This window comes from Phytophthora parasitica (assembly GCF_000247585.1).
Source record: "Phytophthora parasitica INRA-310 unplaced genomic scaffold supercont2.10, whole genome shotgun sequence".
Taxonomy (NCBI): Eukaryota; Oomycota; class Peronosporomycetes; order Peronosporales; family Peronosporaceae; genus Phytophthora; species Phytophthora nicotianae.
In genome coordinates, this window is record NW_008648996.1 from 820,470 (window position 1) to 839,781 (window position 19,312).

General features: G+C 50.3%; 4 protein-coding genes across 6 annotated transcripts; 2 read left to right on the forward strand and 2 right to left on the reverse strand.

Moving 5' to 3' along the window:
* The first annotated feature begins 66 nt into the window (after nucleotides 1-66).
* PPTG_06802 lies at nucleotides 67-1,933 on the forward strand. 2 transcript variants are annotated; one of them, XM_008900849.1, is made up of 2 exons: nucleotides 67-1,146; nucleotides 1,216-1,933. In XM_008900849.1, the coding sequence occupies exons 1-2, from the start codon at nucleotides 180-182 to the stop codon at nucleotides 1,683-1,685; spliced, it is 1,437 nt and encodes a 478-aa protein (XP_008899097.1). In that variant the 5' UTR covers nucleotides 67-179; the 3' UTR covers nucleotides 1,686-1,933. The 2 variants fall into 2 exon arrangements, with proteins under 2 accessions (XP_008899097.1, XP_008899096.1); XM_008900848.1 differs by having other exon boundaries at nucleotides 67-1,933.
* PPTG_06803 lies at nucleotides 1,131-8,248 on the reverse strand. 2 transcript variants are annotated; one of them, XM_008900851.1, is made up of 3 exons: nucleotides 2,081-8,248; nucleotides 1,757-2,008; nucleotides 1,131-1,694 (listed from the first exon to the last, which is right to left on the reverse strand). In XM_008900851.1, exons 1-2 carry the CDS (start codon nucleotides 8,174-8,176, stop codon nucleotides 1,844-1,846), a joined length of 6,261 nt encoding a protein of 2,086 aa, XP_008899099.1. In that variant the 5' UTR covers nucleotides 8,177-8,248; the 3' UTR covers nucleotides 1,131-1,694; nucleotides 1,757-1,843. The 2 variants fall into 2 exon arrangements, with proteins under 2 accessions (XP_008899099.1, XP_008899098.1); XM_008900850.1 differs by having other exon boundaries at nucleotides 1,131-2,008.
* On the forward strand, nucleotides 7,792-19,045 carry PPTG_06804 (hypothetical protein). The gene has a single exon (XM_008900852.1). It carries the CDS (start codon nucleotides 8,455-8,457, stop codon nucleotides 16,693-16,695), a length of 8,241 nt encoding a protein of 2,746 aa, XP_008899100.1. The 5' UTR covers nucleotides 7,792-8,454; the 3' UTR covers nucleotides 16,696-19,045.
* On the reverse strand, nucleotides 16,664-19,134 carry PPTG_06805 (hypothetical protein). The gene has a single exon (XM_008900853.1). It carries the CDS (start codon nucleotides 18,285-18,287, stop codon nucleotides 17,136-17,138), a length of 1,152 nt encoding a protein of 383 aa, XP_008899101.1. The 5' UTR covers nucleotides 18,288-19,134; the 3' UTR covers nucleotides 16,664-17,135.
* Nucleotides 19,135-19,312: the final 178 nt, after the last annotated feature.

Sequence of the window (19,312 nt, forward strand, 5' to 3'; positions counted from 1 at the left end):
GAAAAAGTGCTTGCGGTTCTTGATTTTGTCTGTAACTCAAAGGACACTCCGTGTAACCTGCGTCATGCGATGTGTGCTGCAACCGCTCTAGAAACGACCACCAATACTTGCCCATACTGGGTCACTGGCACGGGATCGTATAAAGTTCATTGCTGCTTTGTTCTATTCACCTCGCGTTCATGGCGTCGGCCTCAAAAGCTTCAGGTGACAAGAAGAAACCCAAGAAGAGTGGCGAGGCATCGTCACGGAGTAAAGATAAGGAACGCAAGAGCAAGAGTAAAGATCGAAAATCTTCTTCCAAGAGAGAGAAGCCCGCTGCAGCTCCAGCATCTGTTGCTACGGCCCTCGTCACTCCACCTCCAGTAGTTCACGACCCAGACGCCATTCAGTTATTCCGTCGGTACGACCGGAACCGGTCAGGAGTTCTCACGAGACTCGACTTCTTGCAGCTCTTGAAAGACTATACTGACCCAACGAGTAGCGGGTGGGGGGCATCTTTATCAAGACCACCTTTGTCGCTAACGGACACTAGTGGCATCCCGCTAGGATACCAACGAGCCGATAGAAACTCAGAATTTGAGGCTGGTCAACTCTTCGAGCGGTACGATAGGGATCACACAGGCGCACTCACCTTGGATACTTTTCACGTCTTTTTTGCCGACTTCAAGCCGCAACTGCGAGCTTTTGTAGAGGAGACTAACTATCGAGCTCTTGCTCCACCGGTAGCGAACATTTCACCTCCATTCGAACCTGTTCAAGAGGAAAAAGCTGTGCCCGTATCTGCAAATGTCCAAGATGCTGCAACAGAAGCAGATATTTCAAGTCCAAAGGCAGTAAGAGCGAAGTACCGAGCAGCGTTGTGGAGGTTAAGGAAAATTTGTAAAGACGAGTTATTCGACCAGCGAGAGCGCCTTGTACTGCATTTGAAAGCTATACGGGAGGACATCACGCATCAACAACAACAACAAAGAAGCAGGAATGACAATAGCTGGATGAAGCGCAGATCGAGAACGTCACCGTTTCCGGATTTTAACGAAAGTGAAGGTGTGCCGGAGAATAACGATACTAAGCAATACGAAGCCATGGAAGACGACCTGGACCGGTTGGATGAGGTGATAGGATACGTACGACGCCACCTGAACAAAGGTCAGATTCGTATCAATGTTCTAGAACGAGTGAGAATAAATTATTCTAACCCTGCAACTTATGTAATAGGAAGCGATATTTCGCGGCGGGAAATGCAAAGCTTTCTCGAAAAAGCTGACAGAGTTGAGGAAGAGGCTGAATGTCTTGCCATGAAAGACTATGGTGATATCCCTGCATCCAAGAAGAAGGAGAACGATCGATCTTCTCTAAATTCTTCACCTCCACCACCGACTTCAGCTCCTGTCCAACCAGCCTCGCTGCCATCTTCGCAACATCAGAAACAAACGGAGCTGGAGGGTCTTCTAAGAGTGAAAGATCAAATGATATACCAGTTGCTGCAAGAGCGAACGGCGATGCGCAAAGAGCGCGCTACAGTTGAGGCCAGTCTGCAAGAACTCAGTGATGTCAGCACTCGAGAGATGAAGAAGTGGGCTCGACTCACAGACGAAATGCAAGCCGAAATCGAGCAACTTCGGTCCCAGTTGACCTCTCATCGCATGGAACGAGGCCAAGCAGCAAGGGGTGATAGATACACATAACTAAAAGAACTAGAACTCAACGTTAAGCTGAAGGTATCCGGCAAGAAAAAAAGTCGGAATGACAAACTCACCGCACAAACCATGCGAATAGTCTGAAAAGCATACAAACAGAAAATCCACATAGTTTTACCAACCATTCGGGGTAAGCAGTCCATCATTTAATCAGCTCCACCCGACGGTGTCGACGCTGCTGCAGGCGTCGATGAAGAGTTGCCAAACAGCATCGTGAGCAGTTGGCTTTCCTTGTACTCAACTGCATATCGTTCGACAATTTCGTCCACGAGTTTCTTCCGGGTCGGGTACGGCCGGACATACAACATTGTCTACAAACAATCAGCACAGAAACTTTAGAAACCCAATCTAAACTCAACAAGCACCCTAATAACTAGTCGTACCTGGGAGCGACACACTCGGTTCGCGTTCATAGATGTCTGGCGCACAAGCCGTGCAAGATCGACCTGATGAACCACCATGCCTGACTGCAGCGGTCCAAAGGGAGGAACCTTGTCCTTCGTGTGGATCTTGATCAGGAACAGGCCACGCTGAGCCTTCCGTAAAGGATAAATCACTATCTGCACGTCGTTGAAGTGACTTGTGATAGTCGATGGGTCGTAATTCTGGGTCGCGTTATCGCTCCAAACAATATGCACGTAGTCGTTCCCCACATGCCTCTTCTTATCAATCTGCTGTGGATCTGACGGCTTCGTGGGCATCATGGTAACCACGTGATAGATTACTTCGCTGTGAGAGCTCGCGTAATACAGCGTGGATTCCCCATTAGACAGACTTTTTGGGTTTGTGTCTAGGCCACCGACAAAGCCGCGATGAGTCTGCATGTTCACCTTCCAGCCCAGTTGTGACAAGAACAGTTCGTACGCTCGACTGCCCTTCTCGTTGTGAAGGATTTCCTGCTGTGTGTGCTGCTTCTTGCCCACGTAAATCACACCAATCTTCATGGTTTCTCGCGTCGGACTCTTGTCCAAGTGCTTCAGCGATCGCTCCAGCTTCGGTCCATGCTCGAGCAACTTCAGTGTCGACTTCTTGTTCGAATCACCATCGGGAGATGGCAGTAAACCCGCCTGGGATAAGAAGAGTCGACAGATGTCTAAAGCACTCACACGACTGTCCTTCAGACTGCCATTAGACACTTCAACGGAACGACTTCCTCCTGCCACCCCAGGCTTCGTCATCCGCACAAGCTGTTCATCACAACTCCGCTTATGCAAAGCCAGATGCGATATCCGCGCGTTAACTTCCATGATCGAGAACGAGTCGAAAAGCGCGAGCTGCGGTGGGATAGACGGTGTGCTGGAGCTTTTGCCTGACGTTGCAGCTGGCGGTTGATCCAACGCGGCCACATACTTGTCCAGCAATCCCGATTTCTCGAAGCCTTCGTACTCCACAAACGTCATAGCGTGTTGGAATAGCGAGCCCGGAAGACAGAACGATACGTCCGACGAGTCTTCGGGAGGCGCCGCTCTTACAGCTCGTAGGGCGGCTTGAGCCTTGTGGATTTGAGTCTGGATATCAGATACAACTGCAGCGGGGAAGATGAGTTTCTTGCCTCCTTCTGCCGACAAGAACTCCCAGTAGATGACGCTGGCCTGACCGAGACGGTCCGTTGGCACTGACGAGCGTTCGTACTTCTTCACTGCGTCGCAAAAATCCACCAGTTCCTTGCCTCCCGGATGTTCGTCTTTCGTCAAAAAGTTCTTAAGCTGTGCATAGCACTCTTCATCGTGAATAAGGCGCTGCAGAAACGAAAATCCGGGCGTTTCTGCTGAGTCCATCAAAAGCGGGTTAGTCGACGGTGTCAAGTCCATCAGGTTGTAGCGCATCATCGAGTAGCGGCCACCCAAGAGCGTCTTGTCGGTCGTATCGCCACCGCAGTCACGGAACACCATCGGAATACTGTCCAGCACCAGATCCAGAAGGCAGCGCTCGTCATCTAAGCTGCCCACGTTAGGCTCGTTGATCGACATATCGAATAAACCACAGATAGTCGTCGTCGTGCGTCGCTTGAACTTGGATTCAGTTTGTGGCGGACAGTGGCAAACAACCTTTTGCGGCTCTGGAGTAGGTTGTGCTGCTGCGCCCGTGTTATTGCGCTCTTCATGCTGCTTTGCAATGCGTTCAAGACGCTCCTGTCGGTCATCTTTGTTCCCACTTCCAGGCATTTTTTCAATCTCTGATGTCCGAGCTTTCTCCTTTTTCTTTGAATCTCCGTTTTCTTTGTTGGCAGAGGAGGCGCTTCCATCTTCATGGAACGCATAGCTGCTCTTGATTGGGCACACGTTGTTAGAAAGGATGTTCTGCTCGTGCTCCCAAGAGACCTGGCGAGCCTCAAGCTTGATACGTCCACTCTTCGCGTCAGATGGAGCAGACTTCGTCCTAGGTTTCTCTCCGCCACAGGTCTTGCAGATCCCTCCAGCTTCGTTCGTGTGCTTAAACTCCACCTGCACAGCACCAGTGGGTCGATGAAGCGTCAGCGACTCAGAACTTAGCGTATCTGTTTGCAGCGTCAGCTCTCTTTCCACTGGTGCACTGTCACCATTGGAATTACTGGTTGATCTTGACCCTGCACTTATCAGCGAGTGAACACCTCGAGGCATAACTGCTGGTGTAATCTCCCACGTGAACAGACCAGTCATGTCTCGGACAATGAACCGCGCACACGGCGAATCGAGGCTGCCGACGACACTGAACACGATCGAATCCATGAACACGAAACTCAAAGCGGCAGGCGGCGAGTCCTTATCGCCTTTATCACGTGCAGCGTCCAGCTCATTCAACTCGGAACAATCTGATATCATCTGATCGACGCCTGCAGGTGACGGGAACCCGTTAATATGATGAAGTAAATGCATCAACAATCCCTCGGCAGCCACTGCGGTCTCCTCGAAGCATTTCAACCACACATGACCAGGTTCATTGTCCAGTGACGCGCGCATCTGCAACCCCAAGAACAACAGAGGCATCGACATGCGTCTTTCAAGAGTACGTGCGCGCTCAACCTCACGTTGCCACTCTCCATCCGGCAGTGTGCCGACCAACGCTGCTTCGATGGCACTGAAAACCAGCTTCTTCACGTCCGTATCTTGAAGCACCTCGGTTCGGTGCATGATCCAGAAGCGCAGACACTCGAAGATCGCACTCGTCTTCTGGACGATCAGCCGAAGCGCCGGGATCTCCTGTTCCCGTTGCGCAGTGGAGTTTGATGGCGGATTCACCGGACTGTTCGTCGAAGCTGACGGAGCAGATGCAGGGGCATTCTGACCAGGCTTCAGCTTGCTTTTCAGCTTACTGAACGCATCCGAATTATCCGCGGAATTGCTCTCCACTCGGCTTGCTCTAGGGTTATCACTCCCGCGGCGCACTGCAGAGCTCGAAAGATTGGTACCGCTTGTAAGGCTGGATCCAGTGAAAGAGGCTGACTTGGTGCCTGACCCGTTGCCCTCACTCGACGTTTCCGCTGCACCCATGCGTTCCATCGCTGCCTGGACTTCAATGGAGGCCTCTTCTACCTGCTGTTGCGCGAATACAGCAAGCGTCATGACGATTCGAGCCACTAGAGATGGCTCAAACGCATTGATCTCTTCATGGTAGTCTGACATATCCTGTAAGATCGTAAGCGCGGCCATGGAAATAGAGAAATCCATGTTCTGACACACATCCACGAGATGGACAACCCACTCGGACAGATGAATGGGGTCGATCACGTGTTCTCCAGTGTTGTCAGACTTTAAGTTCATAACGACCAGGCAATAGAGGCCCCACAACGCGCGCTTCTTGATGTCAACCACATCAGTAAACGGAAGCTGGGCGATACGCATAAGAATGCGACCAACAATGACGTGGAAATCGTCCAATGTCTCCGGAATCTCGCCAATGATATCCTGCATCAATGGGAGCTCGTCGATGCCGCACACACCCATGATCTTTTGTTTCCACCGCACAAAATCCTGATCTGGGAACCGTTTGGGCAATTCTAGAATAGCAAACACAACGTCCAATGCCGCGTTCAGCTCATTGTTCCACTCAGACGACTTCACCCTGGACTTTTCAGCTCGGCTCCAGATGTTTCCAATAATGATCTCGTCAACCGCGTACAAATAGGCCGGTACGAGAATGTTCAGGCCCTCGAGGTTCATCGAAAATAATACCGAGGACTTCTGCAACACAGTCGAGACAACAACTCCTGAAGGAGAGGTAATACCTTTGAATAAGACACGAGCGACGATGGTAAGATGGCTGCGGGTGATCGCGTTGATACAGCGCACCGAGCACAGTTTGCAAAGTGCCACGATCGCAATGCAACGTGAATTCTGGAAATCCGAAGCTTCCAGCTCGCATGCTGGCAAGAACCACTCGCCGAACAAAGCTAGAACAGTAGACGGACTGATTTGCTGCAACTCGGACGGATGACTGCGCTGTGCTCCAATGGCTGAGTCAATCCAGAGCTCCACAAGCTGCAGCATACCCTCTGTCAAGCTCAAATGCATCGACGGCGTCAGAGCTGATACTGTCGGAGGCGGGATGAGATGCAACACACGATCCAGCAGCAGCGTTGCATCCGATACGTCGACCACCGTCATCATAAGAAAGTTAGCTGAGGACTGAAGGTATCCCTGCTTCAGCTCCCGCAACGTTTTCCCACTTCCTTGGGCCTTCTCGTCCTTCCCGTCCTGAGGTAGCAGCTTCGCGCCTTCTGGTGTGACCTTCAGATACGAGTATCCCTTGTCCATTACGTACATTAGTAAGCAGCTCGTAAAGCGAAGTTCGCGCTTCCAGCAGTTAATCAGTTCAACTCCCACGGCCTTCGTGTCGGCAGGATTCACCAGCCATCGTCGCATTGCAATGGTTAGTTCCATCCACACCTGCGCGCCTGTGGCCTTTGTTACGACTGCTGAGTGCATCCAAACGTGCAACACAATCGACAGCATCGCCGTGAGTACGGGGCGGTTGCCAGGATCGCGCAGCATAACACAGTTATCGATCGTAGAGAGTACAAACTTCCGCAGATATGTCGACGTGTAGTCATCGAGTCGTCGCTGGGATACGAGCTCCAGTAATTCGATACAATGCAGTAAAATCTTGGAATCATCGAGCTGCACAGAAGGATGAAACAGCTGTGAAACGTGTGAGATCATGGCACGCGAGCACTCGTTCATTTGAGACTTCATCCCCGACGGCACAAACTGTGCGCCAGTGCAGATACCTGAGTAGAACTTAATGGCATCCACCACCAGCTCCGTGTCGCGATACGCAAATCTCTGCCGGATGGTCTCCATAATCACTTCTGAGAACTCTCGACGCGACCAAAGCACCTCCATGAAGTCTTCTTTTGATCTCAACTTGTACACCCAGCGAGCAACCACGCGCTGGAAGCTGCCAGGACAGTGATGAAAGAATCCCAGCGTGTCTCCTTCCTCTTTCAGCTTCACCTTCAAACACACCTTCGGGTACAGCAGCGGCATGTAGAATTTCATGATCAATTCTGCCCAAAAGATGAACCTGTCACTGCTCCCGCTCGGTTTTCCCGTGGCCGATAGTTTGCCATGCGTATCTTCTCTCTCCAAGCTCAAATCCATCAAAAACTTCAACATGTCCACCGGCTCCTCTGCCTGCGTTGGCATAGGTCTCATCCATCCTTCAACGTGCACTCCCTCGTTCAAGAACTTATCCGGTAGCATGATGCTGCCACCTCCATAGGGGGAAAAGTCCACGCTCTCCCTCAACAACTCCAGGTGCATGTTCTTCCTGCTAGGCATTGTGTGTGACAGCATAGCGGTTCCCCTGTCGTCTTCATCTTCATCGATATCAATCTCAATTCCGTCGCTCATAAGGCGAATACTGCCTGCTCTGGAGGCCTGGAAGCTCGACGTGCTGGTCGATGGCATGGCTGCCAGCTGCTGGATGCTCCTCGTGGCGTCAGTATACAACGCCAGGCACCGGAATGCGTACTTCTTGATCATAGCGTGGTTGTCTCTCTTTAATAGCTTGGCGAACAGCATCGTGAGACCATTATTGTTCCACCCCTCTCTCAGTCTGGCCCCATTATTGCGTAATAGCACCTCCAGACCTTCAAATACCTCACTCCAGTCCTCAGCTTCTAGCGGCTTGCGGCGCTGCTTCCGGAACGCCGTCTCATGCGGCGCATACAGCGTCTCGAGCTCTGTAACGCAGTCGTTAACGACCCCGAAGACGAGCGTTGAGTTGTTGGCGTCGGCCCAAAATTCAGCAATAGCCGCAGCGTGTTCTGGGCCGCTCCCACCGCCTCCCGCGTCCTTGGAAGACCCAGAGAGAAGCGACTGTACTGCTACCGCGATGTTGCCTCCTGACGCGCCGTCCGCTCCCGGCGTGTGCTTAAGGAAGTCCAATAGTGTGCGCAGACGCTTGCGCGGCGGCCGGTCGGACGCGAAGAACTTGGCCAGACGCTTGAGCTCCGCCGACGGCGCCTTGGCGTCCGCCACGCGCTTGGACGAGTCCATTGCGGGCGCGGGCAAGAAAAAGTGAACTGAGTGCGGGCAAGGGGAAAACGACTAAGTTGCGCGAAGAGCGCGATGCGCAACGTAACTTTTGGGAAGGAATATAAGGTGGACCACATGAATTAAGGAAGTTGTGGCAGTAGTGATATTGTGGTGGTTGTACAGTAATCGGGCCAGATTACATTCTTACTAACAAGAACTAAAAATGGCTTTGGGAAAAGCTCGAAACCACTGGCTTCGAGGTACGAGTTGTTTTGTCGGTCATGCGTGGAGTCTGAACGATGCCGCATCGCAAAGTTTACGCGGCGACTGTGGACGCTGCAAATCTCCATGAGCACGAGCTGGAGGCCGCAACCGGAGACCCGCTCATTCCACCTGAGCGCGGCGATTTCCAACTTTCCAAGCGTTCTACCGTCAAGACCCGTTCCAGGTTATCCAGTAAACAATTCATTCGAGCATGTCGACGCTTCTACCGTCGCATTTGCCGTCCTGTTATTAAATTATACAAGAAACTACCGTGGACTACGCGAGAGACTCTACGCGTACTCATCAGCCTGTATGTCGCGCTCTACCTTTTCCTGACAATACCGTTCCGGATCGCGTTCTACTATGAACCTTTAGAAACACATGTAAGACACCAATGGACCAAGGAGCTGAGCATCTTTACGACACTAGACATCGTCGCAGACGTCATCGGGCTATTAGAATTCGTGAGCTTTTATCAGATCTGGAAGGACGCGTTCTCGCAGCTCTCAGCGTCCGTAAGCTTTGAACTCAACAAGAAATTGACGCGAGATGCGAATCGATTAAAAACACCGAAGATTCTGACCCGCACAGCGTCTACCGGACTGCGGAGAGGGAAAGCCAAGTGGACGATCGCGTCGATCGGACCATTGTCGTCGATTCCTGGGGCTGGGATGGATGATTCCAGTGCACATCGTCGATTCGTATTGATGCGGAATATCGAGTTAATGATGGAAGTTATAGGATTACTGCCCACGGAGGTAATACCTTTGTCGTCGGGGGCATACAACACGCTGCACTTGGCTCGGATCACGAAACTCGGAAGGATTTACCGCTTACGACAGTGCTTTGAGCGATTCGCTAGCATTTATTCCGATCGGTCTTGGGTTCAACATCTCAGTTCAACCGGTATCGACAGTCTGGTACGGAATATTGGGATGTGTGCGGGTTTGTGTCACTACGTGGCCTGTGGATATATGCTACTCGCACACGCACAATGTGGTCTCTCATTTGAGGCTTGCGACGAACATGTGGAGACGAGTTGGGCCATCCGAGATCGACTTTCTGGGGCCACGGTAGCTCGCAAGTACGCCCGCACGCTGTACTGGGCATCGCGGACGATAGTTTTGCTTGGGTATGACGATGTGACCCCAGTGTCGGATGGAGAGACGGTGTATGCGTTGGCTGTGATTCTTATTGGAGCTCTCTTCGGATCGTCACTTTTGGCCACGTTTCTCTTTATTTTTCGCTTCCGGAATGCACGGTACGCTGCGTTTGCGACCCACGTGGACAACGCTCGCGAGTATATGCGCTCTCAGAACATCACACGGGCGGTACGACATCAGGTTATCGAGTACTTCAGCTACTGTTGGAGTACACACCACAGTCTTGACAGCGAGGAGGCACTTCATTTGATGCCCAAACACTTGCAAACGAAGGTTATTTCCACTCTCAAGGCGAGTCGTGTCAAGCAGGTGTGCTTTTTAATGAAGGAGAGCGTCGAATTCATCAATTTACTCGCTCTCGCACTTGTACGACGCGTATATTCGCCCGCAGACCAGATCACGGAACCTAAATTCAACGCTCAGATGTTTTTTGTGATCCGCGGTACAATTGTGCTCTCAGCATTTAACGGTTCCAACGCTAAGGAGTGTCAGACTGGAGACTTTTTTGCAGATAGCTGTCTACTTTTTCCTGAGAAATTTGAAGAAAAAGCTGTGGCTAAGACGTTCTGCGAGCTCTATGTGCTCGCCAAGGCGAAATTTGACGAAGCTGTGACGCATTTCCATCGTGGGAGCGAGCCAGAAGTGCGAGAGCGAATGACTGAGACGTGGATCAAGTACTCTACACAGCTGCAGAAGACCAAGAAGCTGCTGGGATTACGTGGTGGCCACGAGAACGGACGAAGGAACTCGCATAGTGGGAGTACACACAGCGTTGTTAACAATGACGTTACCAGTGATAGAAAGCGTGGTGTAAGCTGGCAGCTACCAGGCTCGGTTTTCCGTGTATATTGGGATACAGTTCGCATGTTCGCGATTGTGTACGTCGCGTTTGAAGTGCCCTTCTATTCTGTGTTTATCGCCATGACGGATGACCAAGGCATGTTCGCTGAGGAGCCCGAGTTTGGCTTGCGTTACGCCCTTACGTTGATGGCTGAAATGTTTTTCGCGGCTGATCTGGTGCTTCGCTCTCGATATTTCGCGTATTTGGATCACAGCGTGATGCTGGAGGTCGTTCAACCGAGCATGATCTTTGCTGCGTATCGAGCTAGCGGCTTTTATCTCGATCTTTTGGCATGGCTACCTGTTGGAATTGTGCTCGATTCGTTACCTATTGATCCAATTCGAGGACGTTTGTCGCTTCTCCGCTTACTTCGACTAGTACGGGTACGAGAACTTCCCGGTTTGTTGCGAAACATTAGCGACTATCACAGTATCAGCTCGAAAACGCATCTCGTTCTGTCACTGCTACTGGGTGTGACTCTGATGCTTCATATCGTTGGATGTGTGTGGTTCGAAATGGCTTGGACTATACAAAGAACGACACTTGAAGACTATACTGAACACGATATGGCAGATCTATCACGCGCAGATTGTCTGCAGTATGCTACGCAGTTTCAGAATTGCTCGTGGGTAAAATACGACTGCTACGCCCACATCGGTGCAGTGTTTCCTCTCCAAGACCCTTCTTCAATGTACAAGTACCCGTTCGCTTACTTGCGCTCTGTTTACTGGGCCATCGTGACCCTTACGGCTGTGGGGTATGGAGATATCGTTGCATACTCGACTGCAGAGAGCTACTTCGCTGCATTCTGGATATTTGTGGGCGGTATCATTAACTTTGGCGTTGTCGGAGCCATGTCAAGCACCATTTCGAACGTCATGGCAACAAGACATCATCACGTTGAGAAGCTGAACACGCTCAATAGTATTTTGGAACGCATGGATATCTCTGAAAAGTTAAGTGGAGAGATTCGACGCTTTTATCACCACCAGTTCGTGGAGCACAAGCGTGCGTACGAGTCCCAATTGTTGTCGCATTTACCTGACCAGCTATGCTATCAGATCTCCTCTCTTCTGCACTCTGAAGCTGTGAAAAGCATCTCACTCTTTGACTCAGCTAGCGTGGAATTTCTTCACGAAATAACTGGAAAATTCCGCCATCGCAGCTTCCAGCACGGCGAGACTATCTGCCTTGAAGGTGATATTTGTCGAGAGTTTTTTGTTTTCTTACACGAAAGTAAAGTCAACGTATTTTATCATATCCGGAAGGTGCCGATACGTGCGCTGCACCAAGGGGATTGCTATGGTGTGAGTGAGTTTCTCCTGCGTAAAACATACACAGCTACGCTCACTGCTGCCTCGCTCGTGAATGCTTCTGTCATGAGTCGCGAGCAATTCGACGTTATTCAGCGCAAATTCGCTAGTGATCTGAGTGACGTGAAGGAGGAGGCGCAGATCTTGTGGCTGGATCAGCAGAAAAGGATGCGTCGAGTGGTAAATAACCTCGAGAGACTGAAGTTACAGCCGCATATGATGCAGACAACGACGCTCTTCTCCCAACACGATACGATGGTAACCATGAACGGAAAGAACGGGAAAGCGATCGTACGTGACGCTGACACGAGACGCACCACGTTTACGAGCGCTTGGAACGCAGTCATCACGTGCTGGAATATCTACAATGCCTTCTTCATCATATTCCGGATCTGTTTCCACTCACATTTGCATTTTTACGCTGGTACAAGTACCGTCGTGTGGGTGGCAGATCTCGCGTGTGACTGGTGTTTCGCACTGGATATTTACTTACGGCTGTTCTACTTTGGATGTCCTGAGGTGGGTTTTGAAAATCTATTTACCCGACAAGAAAAAGATACGCATTACCTCCACAGCTCGACGTTTAAATGGGACTTGCTAGCGTCTTTACCGCTGTACGCTCCAGTTGCTAGTGGCTCCATAACTGCCAGCCTGTGGCGACTGCCTCGACTCGTTCGTTGTGTGGATCTCTTTGTGTATTTGGACGACGTTATCGTGCAGATCCAGCAGCATTTCGCGTCTCACAATGTGTCTGCGTATCTAAGTCCAGCAAAGCTGATGATCATTCTTGTATTGGCCGCTCACTTTGTCGGGTGTGTGTTTTTATTGATATCTGAGCGCGAGTGTGAGCATGTGGAGCAGTGTTGGATGGAGCATGACCATTTACTACACGAGTATCATCACTCGGTGCCAATACTTTACGCTAAAACTTTCTATTGGGCGATTACGACTTTGTTGCTTGTGGGGTCTAGAGAAAGTGTACCTCGTGATACGGCGGGTACACTGTGGACAAGTATCACGTGTCTGGTCTGCACATTCATCATCGGCCACATCGTGGGTGAAATTTCAGAGCTTATCTTGGAGCTGGGCAAGGAGACCAAGCACTACAAGAGTCGCATTGCGAGTTTCGAGAGCTTTGCCAAGGAGCACAATCTCCCCACTACATTACGAGAGCGTGTCGGATTCTTCTTTCGGCTGCAATTTGAGCACACCGAAGGGCTTGACTTACACAGTACAGTGCACGATTTATCCGCCAATCTTCGACTCAAGCTCATGCTAGAAATTTATGGACGCTCTATCTCGTTGTTACCAATTAGTCGCTTCCTTACTCCGTCGCAGATCAATAATTTGGCGTTGCGACTGCAGTCCGAGCTCTTCATTCCAGGTGACAATATCCTAGTGGAAGGAACGTATGGGAGTCGATTATGTACACTACGCAAAGGAGTGGCCGCTGTCTTCTGGACCAGCTCAGTGACTAGTGTAGCCATCCTTATGGAGGGAGCTTTGTTCGGTGAGGTCGCCTTCTTTCTCTCTGGTCAACGGAGACTGGCGACTGTGAAGGCGACGACGTCGTGTGAAGTTCTGTATGTTACCAAACACGATTGGAGAGAACTATGGACGACCGACGGTGATCTGTCGGATACTCAAGTACAGAAGCACGCGTTGTATTCCATTCTCGACTGGGTTCATGGTCGACTACTGCGCTACCAGAGAGCTAGTTTACGCACCGCCAAGAAGGCCAAACGCCTGCTAGCAACTCGTCAAACGCAGCAGGTTACGACTGAGAATCGAGGAGCAAAAGCAAGACTTTCAGGCTCACCGTCTGTTATCCCGTTGCTTACGAAGAAGGCTACTAGTCGGTTGTCTTTGTTCTCGGAGGTCCAACTACTTGAGAAGAAGACGCAGTATATTTTACTAAAGGCAGATGCGCTAGCCAACAAATTCCACCAAGCTTTGGCTGCTCTCCATGCGCGGCGACGAATCTCCTCGGCTGTATCGATCCGCAGCACACGTCTCAGTATCTCGCGCAAGAACCGTGGTAACTCGAATGAAATGAATCGCAGTACAGTGGGGGACGTCGTGGCTCCTATTCACCAGACCAGCAATACTAAAAAGGATATCCACGCTCTACAGTTCATAGTCGACCTAAATCCAGTCAACAAACTGGTGCGCGATAGTTTACCTACCAGACATGTGCGTCGTCTGGAGACAGAGAGCTGGACGAGCTTCAAAATCCTGGCTGCAGTGCAACACACGGTCCGTAAATTAATGGACGAGCTTATCCCACCTGAGACAGCGTCCATGCGTGTGACCATAGCGCCGAATGCACATGGTGAGCATCGATCGCACTCCAGAATGTATCATGCAAGAAGGTTAACCAGACGCCAGTCATCCTGTTCACCCGATAAACCAAACAACCGTCGACCCAACGGAGCTCACTTCGGCGCAACTAGGATCTCCATGGTTGCCCAGACCATTGGCTTAGGTGGTAATGATCCCAAACGTCGATTCTCTACAGTTGCAACTCAAGACCAACAACTCGCTGGAGCTCCAGTAATGACCACAAACGTCAAAATGGTTCGTAGTCGTTCATTGCCGCTGTTTGGGGGCAAATACTTCGAAGAATTGCACAAGGAAGGCGACAGGAACATGAAAAGTCATGACGGATATACCAGCCGAGCGACCATAGACTTTGAGATCATCCAGCGTTGTCAGCGTCCTCAGTACACGGCTCAACTTCAATGGTATCATCGGTACAGACGCTGGAAAAATCGTAACCACGACGCGCGTAAACAGTCAGTACCGCGACGTATTAACGACGCTAGATGGTTGAGTTCTTCACTTCGGAGCACGTTGCAGTTACTAGATCTAAATCGCCGGACTAGCAATGGGCAGCGTCCTTCATTGATAGGAAAATTCCAGCTGCCCAGTGATCAAAGTGAGACCATCGATCCCCGATCTAGAGAAGTTATCAAGCGAATTAAAGAGCTGGGCAGACTCTGGGACATCGGAATGCTCATGATAGCGATTTATCACTCGATCGTCACCCCTTTCAAGCTCTGTTTCGCGTCAGATCTTACTGAATTTTCTGGATCTTCACTGAGATTATGGTCAGGGTTTGAAGTCTTCTTGGACATCCTGTGCGTCTTCGATGTTGGATACAAGATTCGCTATGCTTCACTCACAGTCCACAGTGTCGGTACCAGTTTGGCGAATACACACCAAGGTGGCTGGAGACGAATATTCACGTCCAATCCAGCTCTTCGCTCTGATATTTTAGCCATGTTACCGCTTGAATTACTATTATGCGCAACTGATATACGGATACCGGTAAGCAGCGAACACGCCACTGCGTCTTGGTGGACGACTCGATGGTTACTACGGATGAACCGGTTACTCCTTGCGCACAGGATCGAGTCGTTATCAGAGCAGTTTTTCCAGTATATGATCTATGATCGCAAGATTCCAGTGGATGAGGCTTTCCTGTATTTCCTGAAAGGGTTGGCTTCGTACGTCACCATGGGTCATCTCTTAGCGTGCATCTGGTTTATCACCAGTGAACTTGGGTTCCACCACTACGGAACATCGTGGTTATCCACCTCTGGCATGTTAACGTTCATTTCCGACGGGTCCACGGAAGTTGAACATACTGCACGAATGCTTAGTGAGAGTGTCACTACGTTTTACTTAGAGAGCGTGTCACTGACACGCAAGTATCTTCGCTCCCTGCTGTTCTCGATGGAGTGCATCTCAACGCTGTTTTACGGTGATATTTTGTCCATGAATCCGTTGGAATTAGTAGCAGAGATTGCAATCACGTTGTGGAGTATATACATTTACGGTGCACTAGTTGGAGCTCAGGGTGAGCTACTGGATGCACAAGCACGTCGTGAGGCTGCATTCGAGCAGAGTTTGGGCGAGTTGCAGCACTATTTGGTGGAGAACGAGGTGCCCAAGAAGCTTAAACGGCAGATCAAGTCGTACTACGCACGAGTGTGGCGTCGTCGTAAAGGCGAAAAGGAGTTCGCTGCTGTGGCTCACGTTTCCCACACTTTACACGAAGACGTCGTGTTAGCAACTCTCCGTGGGTTTGCAGCGCGGGTCGCTGCGTTTCGCTCGTTGGATGAGCATTTCTTACGCGGATTATTGGTGTGTCTGCAGTACGTGGTTTGCTCCGAAGGCGAAGAAGTAGCCATGAAAGGCGACGTTGACCGCAGCATGTATTTCATCGCCCAAGGTCGAGTCCTGGTCAAGCTTGACTCCGGCGAGTCTATCCGTGAACGTGGCGAGTTTTTCGGCGAATTGGCGTTGCTTTACGGTGTTTCACGTCTCGAAACATGCGTGGCTCTTGCTCTAACCGAACTCTATCGACTGGATCATCAGCCGTATGAGCATTTGTTACAAGACTTTCCGCAGTATCGTGAACGAAACAAACTCGCGTGGACGAGTCCAAATACTGCGGCTCCTGACCGTGCCATGCTTGAAGCACTGATGATCAACTTCCAGAGAGATGGAGATTCAATACAGACACCTATAGCTGTACCTGCTGTGAAATTGGATGACGTGGTGGCTAACGCTGAGCGGATTAATGCGGATCTACCGTATTCATACATCTACAAGTTCATCATGGAACTCCTGGCTCAGTTGCAGAGAGTTGATCCATTGGAAGCCAGAGATCTCGTACTCCAGGGACGCGCAGGCGCTCGTAAACAACTTAAAGCGTTGCTGGGTTTGGCCACGTCTCGAGAAGAGATTGCGAGGAATGAGATACCTGTACCTGAAGTACCAGAAGTATCTGCACCTCCACCCCTCGGTGTCGAAATGGTTAGCACATTCCAGCCTCAATGCAAAAAGGAACCGAAGGACCAACTCAATGATAAATCTGTGGATGGATTTGCGACGAAGAGAAGGGGTACAGCCCTCGTGAACGAAGCGCTGCTTGTCCAGGAATACCCGTGAGAGGTTTTCCAGCTCACGAGATATTGGTGAATCTCTACTCAAAGTACATAAAAGAAGGAGAACTATTCCAACCGCAAAAGTGAAGTTTTCTTTTTCTTGGGTTTGAATTGAGTAGCCACGCAGAACGCTGCTGGGCCCTTGCTGCAAATTCAAATATCAATGTAAGGATACTTGCGTCTATATACTGGAGAGACGACTGCGGAGAATGGCAGTCATTCACGACACTAATCATCACTGCCTTCGAGGCTGATGGGAATTCGTCCTTTGCAACGGATAGAAATTCGCCAATGTGTCCGCTGATAGCGTTCATCAAACCTCGAGCTAGCGGGTTTAAACGTTCGAGCTGACCGACGGATATCTCCAGCTCACTCAGTTCTCGTGTTGATCGTAGCGTCTTATCGACCAAAAGCCGCAAACAGGTGTCAAGGCTGTCAGCATCGTCAGCTTCGTACATTTCCAACGTCTTCAGGCCCCATCGACGTAATAGTTCGTTGTGTTTGGACACGAAAATAGTGACATTCTGCAGGTGGAGCTCTTCCAAGAGGGACACAAGGCGCAAGCTCACTTAAATCGACTTTAACACGTTGATTCCCCACACCGAGCCAGCCTTCTTGAATACTCAGTGTCAATGAACGAACATCACCACCAATAAGTTTTAGCAAAGCATCGAGTACATCGCCACTTTCTACTTGAGACAAATCTAGTTCCAGCGATCCAAGATTTGGGATGTGAGCGACTACCTCATCGCTTAAATCTGCCGTGGCATCCGGTACAAACTTGCTCCGATTATCTGCTTTTGTCGTGCAAATCCCAAAACCAGGAAGAATAAAATCCACGTTTTTCGTTGCGTTATTATAGCGCGCACGGCAACGACATTCGTGCGTTAACATCAAGCCCATGCTATCGTTCTCCATCCAAGCACGAGGTTTTACCTCGACTCCTTCCGGAATGGTAATTAATCCGTACTCAACGTTTCTCATCAAGTCTGGTTCCGGATAGTTTTGCTGGAATGCAGCCTTGAAGATCGACAAACCACTCCGTGATAGTCCAATGCCCCCAATTGCCAGCTCTCGAACTGAACAACCGGACCCCTTACTCCAAAGTGCATAGGCTAACCACGACCAACACTCATCTTGCACAACCTGCAGGTTTGCTTGTTCATCGACATCCACCCACAAAGCCAGTCTACCAAACGAAGCGCCACTGGCGAGAGCAGCGCAAACCCCTGTAAACGTATGAAACGAGCTGTCAAAGGCCAGACACAGCTTTCTAACATGCCCTTGACGTTCAATCAACGGAATCTCGATATCTGTGCCGATTGACGCACATAAAGAACGACCACAAATCAGTGTAGAGACGACAAATCCAATGTTCGTCAATGCTAGCGGCTCTGTATTTTGATCCGAGTCCAGAACATCAGCAAAATTCAAGTAAAGAAAAGTCAAATCAGCTCGACTCAGTACCACTGCGACTTCGAGGACGTCAGGGCTAGAAAATTCGGTTCTGTCCATATAAGCACTATGGATCTCCAGCTCCAATTCGGTAGTCGACATCCGAGGTTTGCTCCAAAGTTTCATCAGTACCAGCAGCATCCAGTTAGTTGAGCAGCTGGAGGAGCTTCAAAGCGAAATAATGTGCCGAGGTGACGGGAGAATTGCTGTGGACTGGCAGCTGGCTTGATCTCGTCCGTGTTATCTGCAGTAGTTTGCTCTCCACCCATAGTTATTATACCATATCTGCCAGTCCAGTTAACATCGTCCCGAATCCATCGCCCACCTTCTAAATTCTGTAACCCCATTGTCTCTAATTTCTCCATGGCTTGTCGAAACTCAAGCGAGGTTTCAAATGGGTCGCGTGAACACATGAAAATAGCTCCCCAAGTTACATCAGCTTCTGCTGGTAAAGTACCCACGAGACTGCACTTCCAAGTGGGGTACACGGTCGAGTGGGTACATCGATCGCCGAAAAGCATGGGATCCGGCGACAGCAGGTCATCCATGAGCTCTACGAAGGCACTATTCTTGACAGCGGCGAGCATATTGAGCAGTTCCATTCCCTGTCGCACTCGGTCCCCATTTTCAAAGTTCGTCGAGAGTCTGACATGCACTTTTCGGTAAGGCGCCACCTGGTGCGACTCGTCCCCCGAAGACAACCAGCTGCTGGTTGTCTTTCAGTGGTCTGCACACGCACGCTGAGATCATCAAATGTGCGGAATCCATGGGCAGGAGGCTTCACTACGGCATGAAGCGCGTCCAGCCACGGTTGCAGGAACGCCAACTCACCCATAGCTTTGAGGCAAACTGGGTTGATGATAAGATTAGGATTTGTCCGATTAATTAATCGAGCGGCAAATGACAAAATCGGTATGCGTATTTAAGAACTACCAGTTTTACTGACTTGCTTGGCCACTGCACGCTTTCTGCCGCTGCGGGAGCATTTCGGAGGATTATTGGCTCGGGATCTTAGGCGGTGCAGACACTAAACGGCTGTAGCGACGCGTCTGGAAGACACTGTTGTCACAGGAGGAAGCAACGAGAACGCTGCGTCGTATTCTTGTCGGCTGTGAAGTTTTCGGTGGAAAAAAACGAGGGAGTAAAAACGCGCTTTTATACAAAAA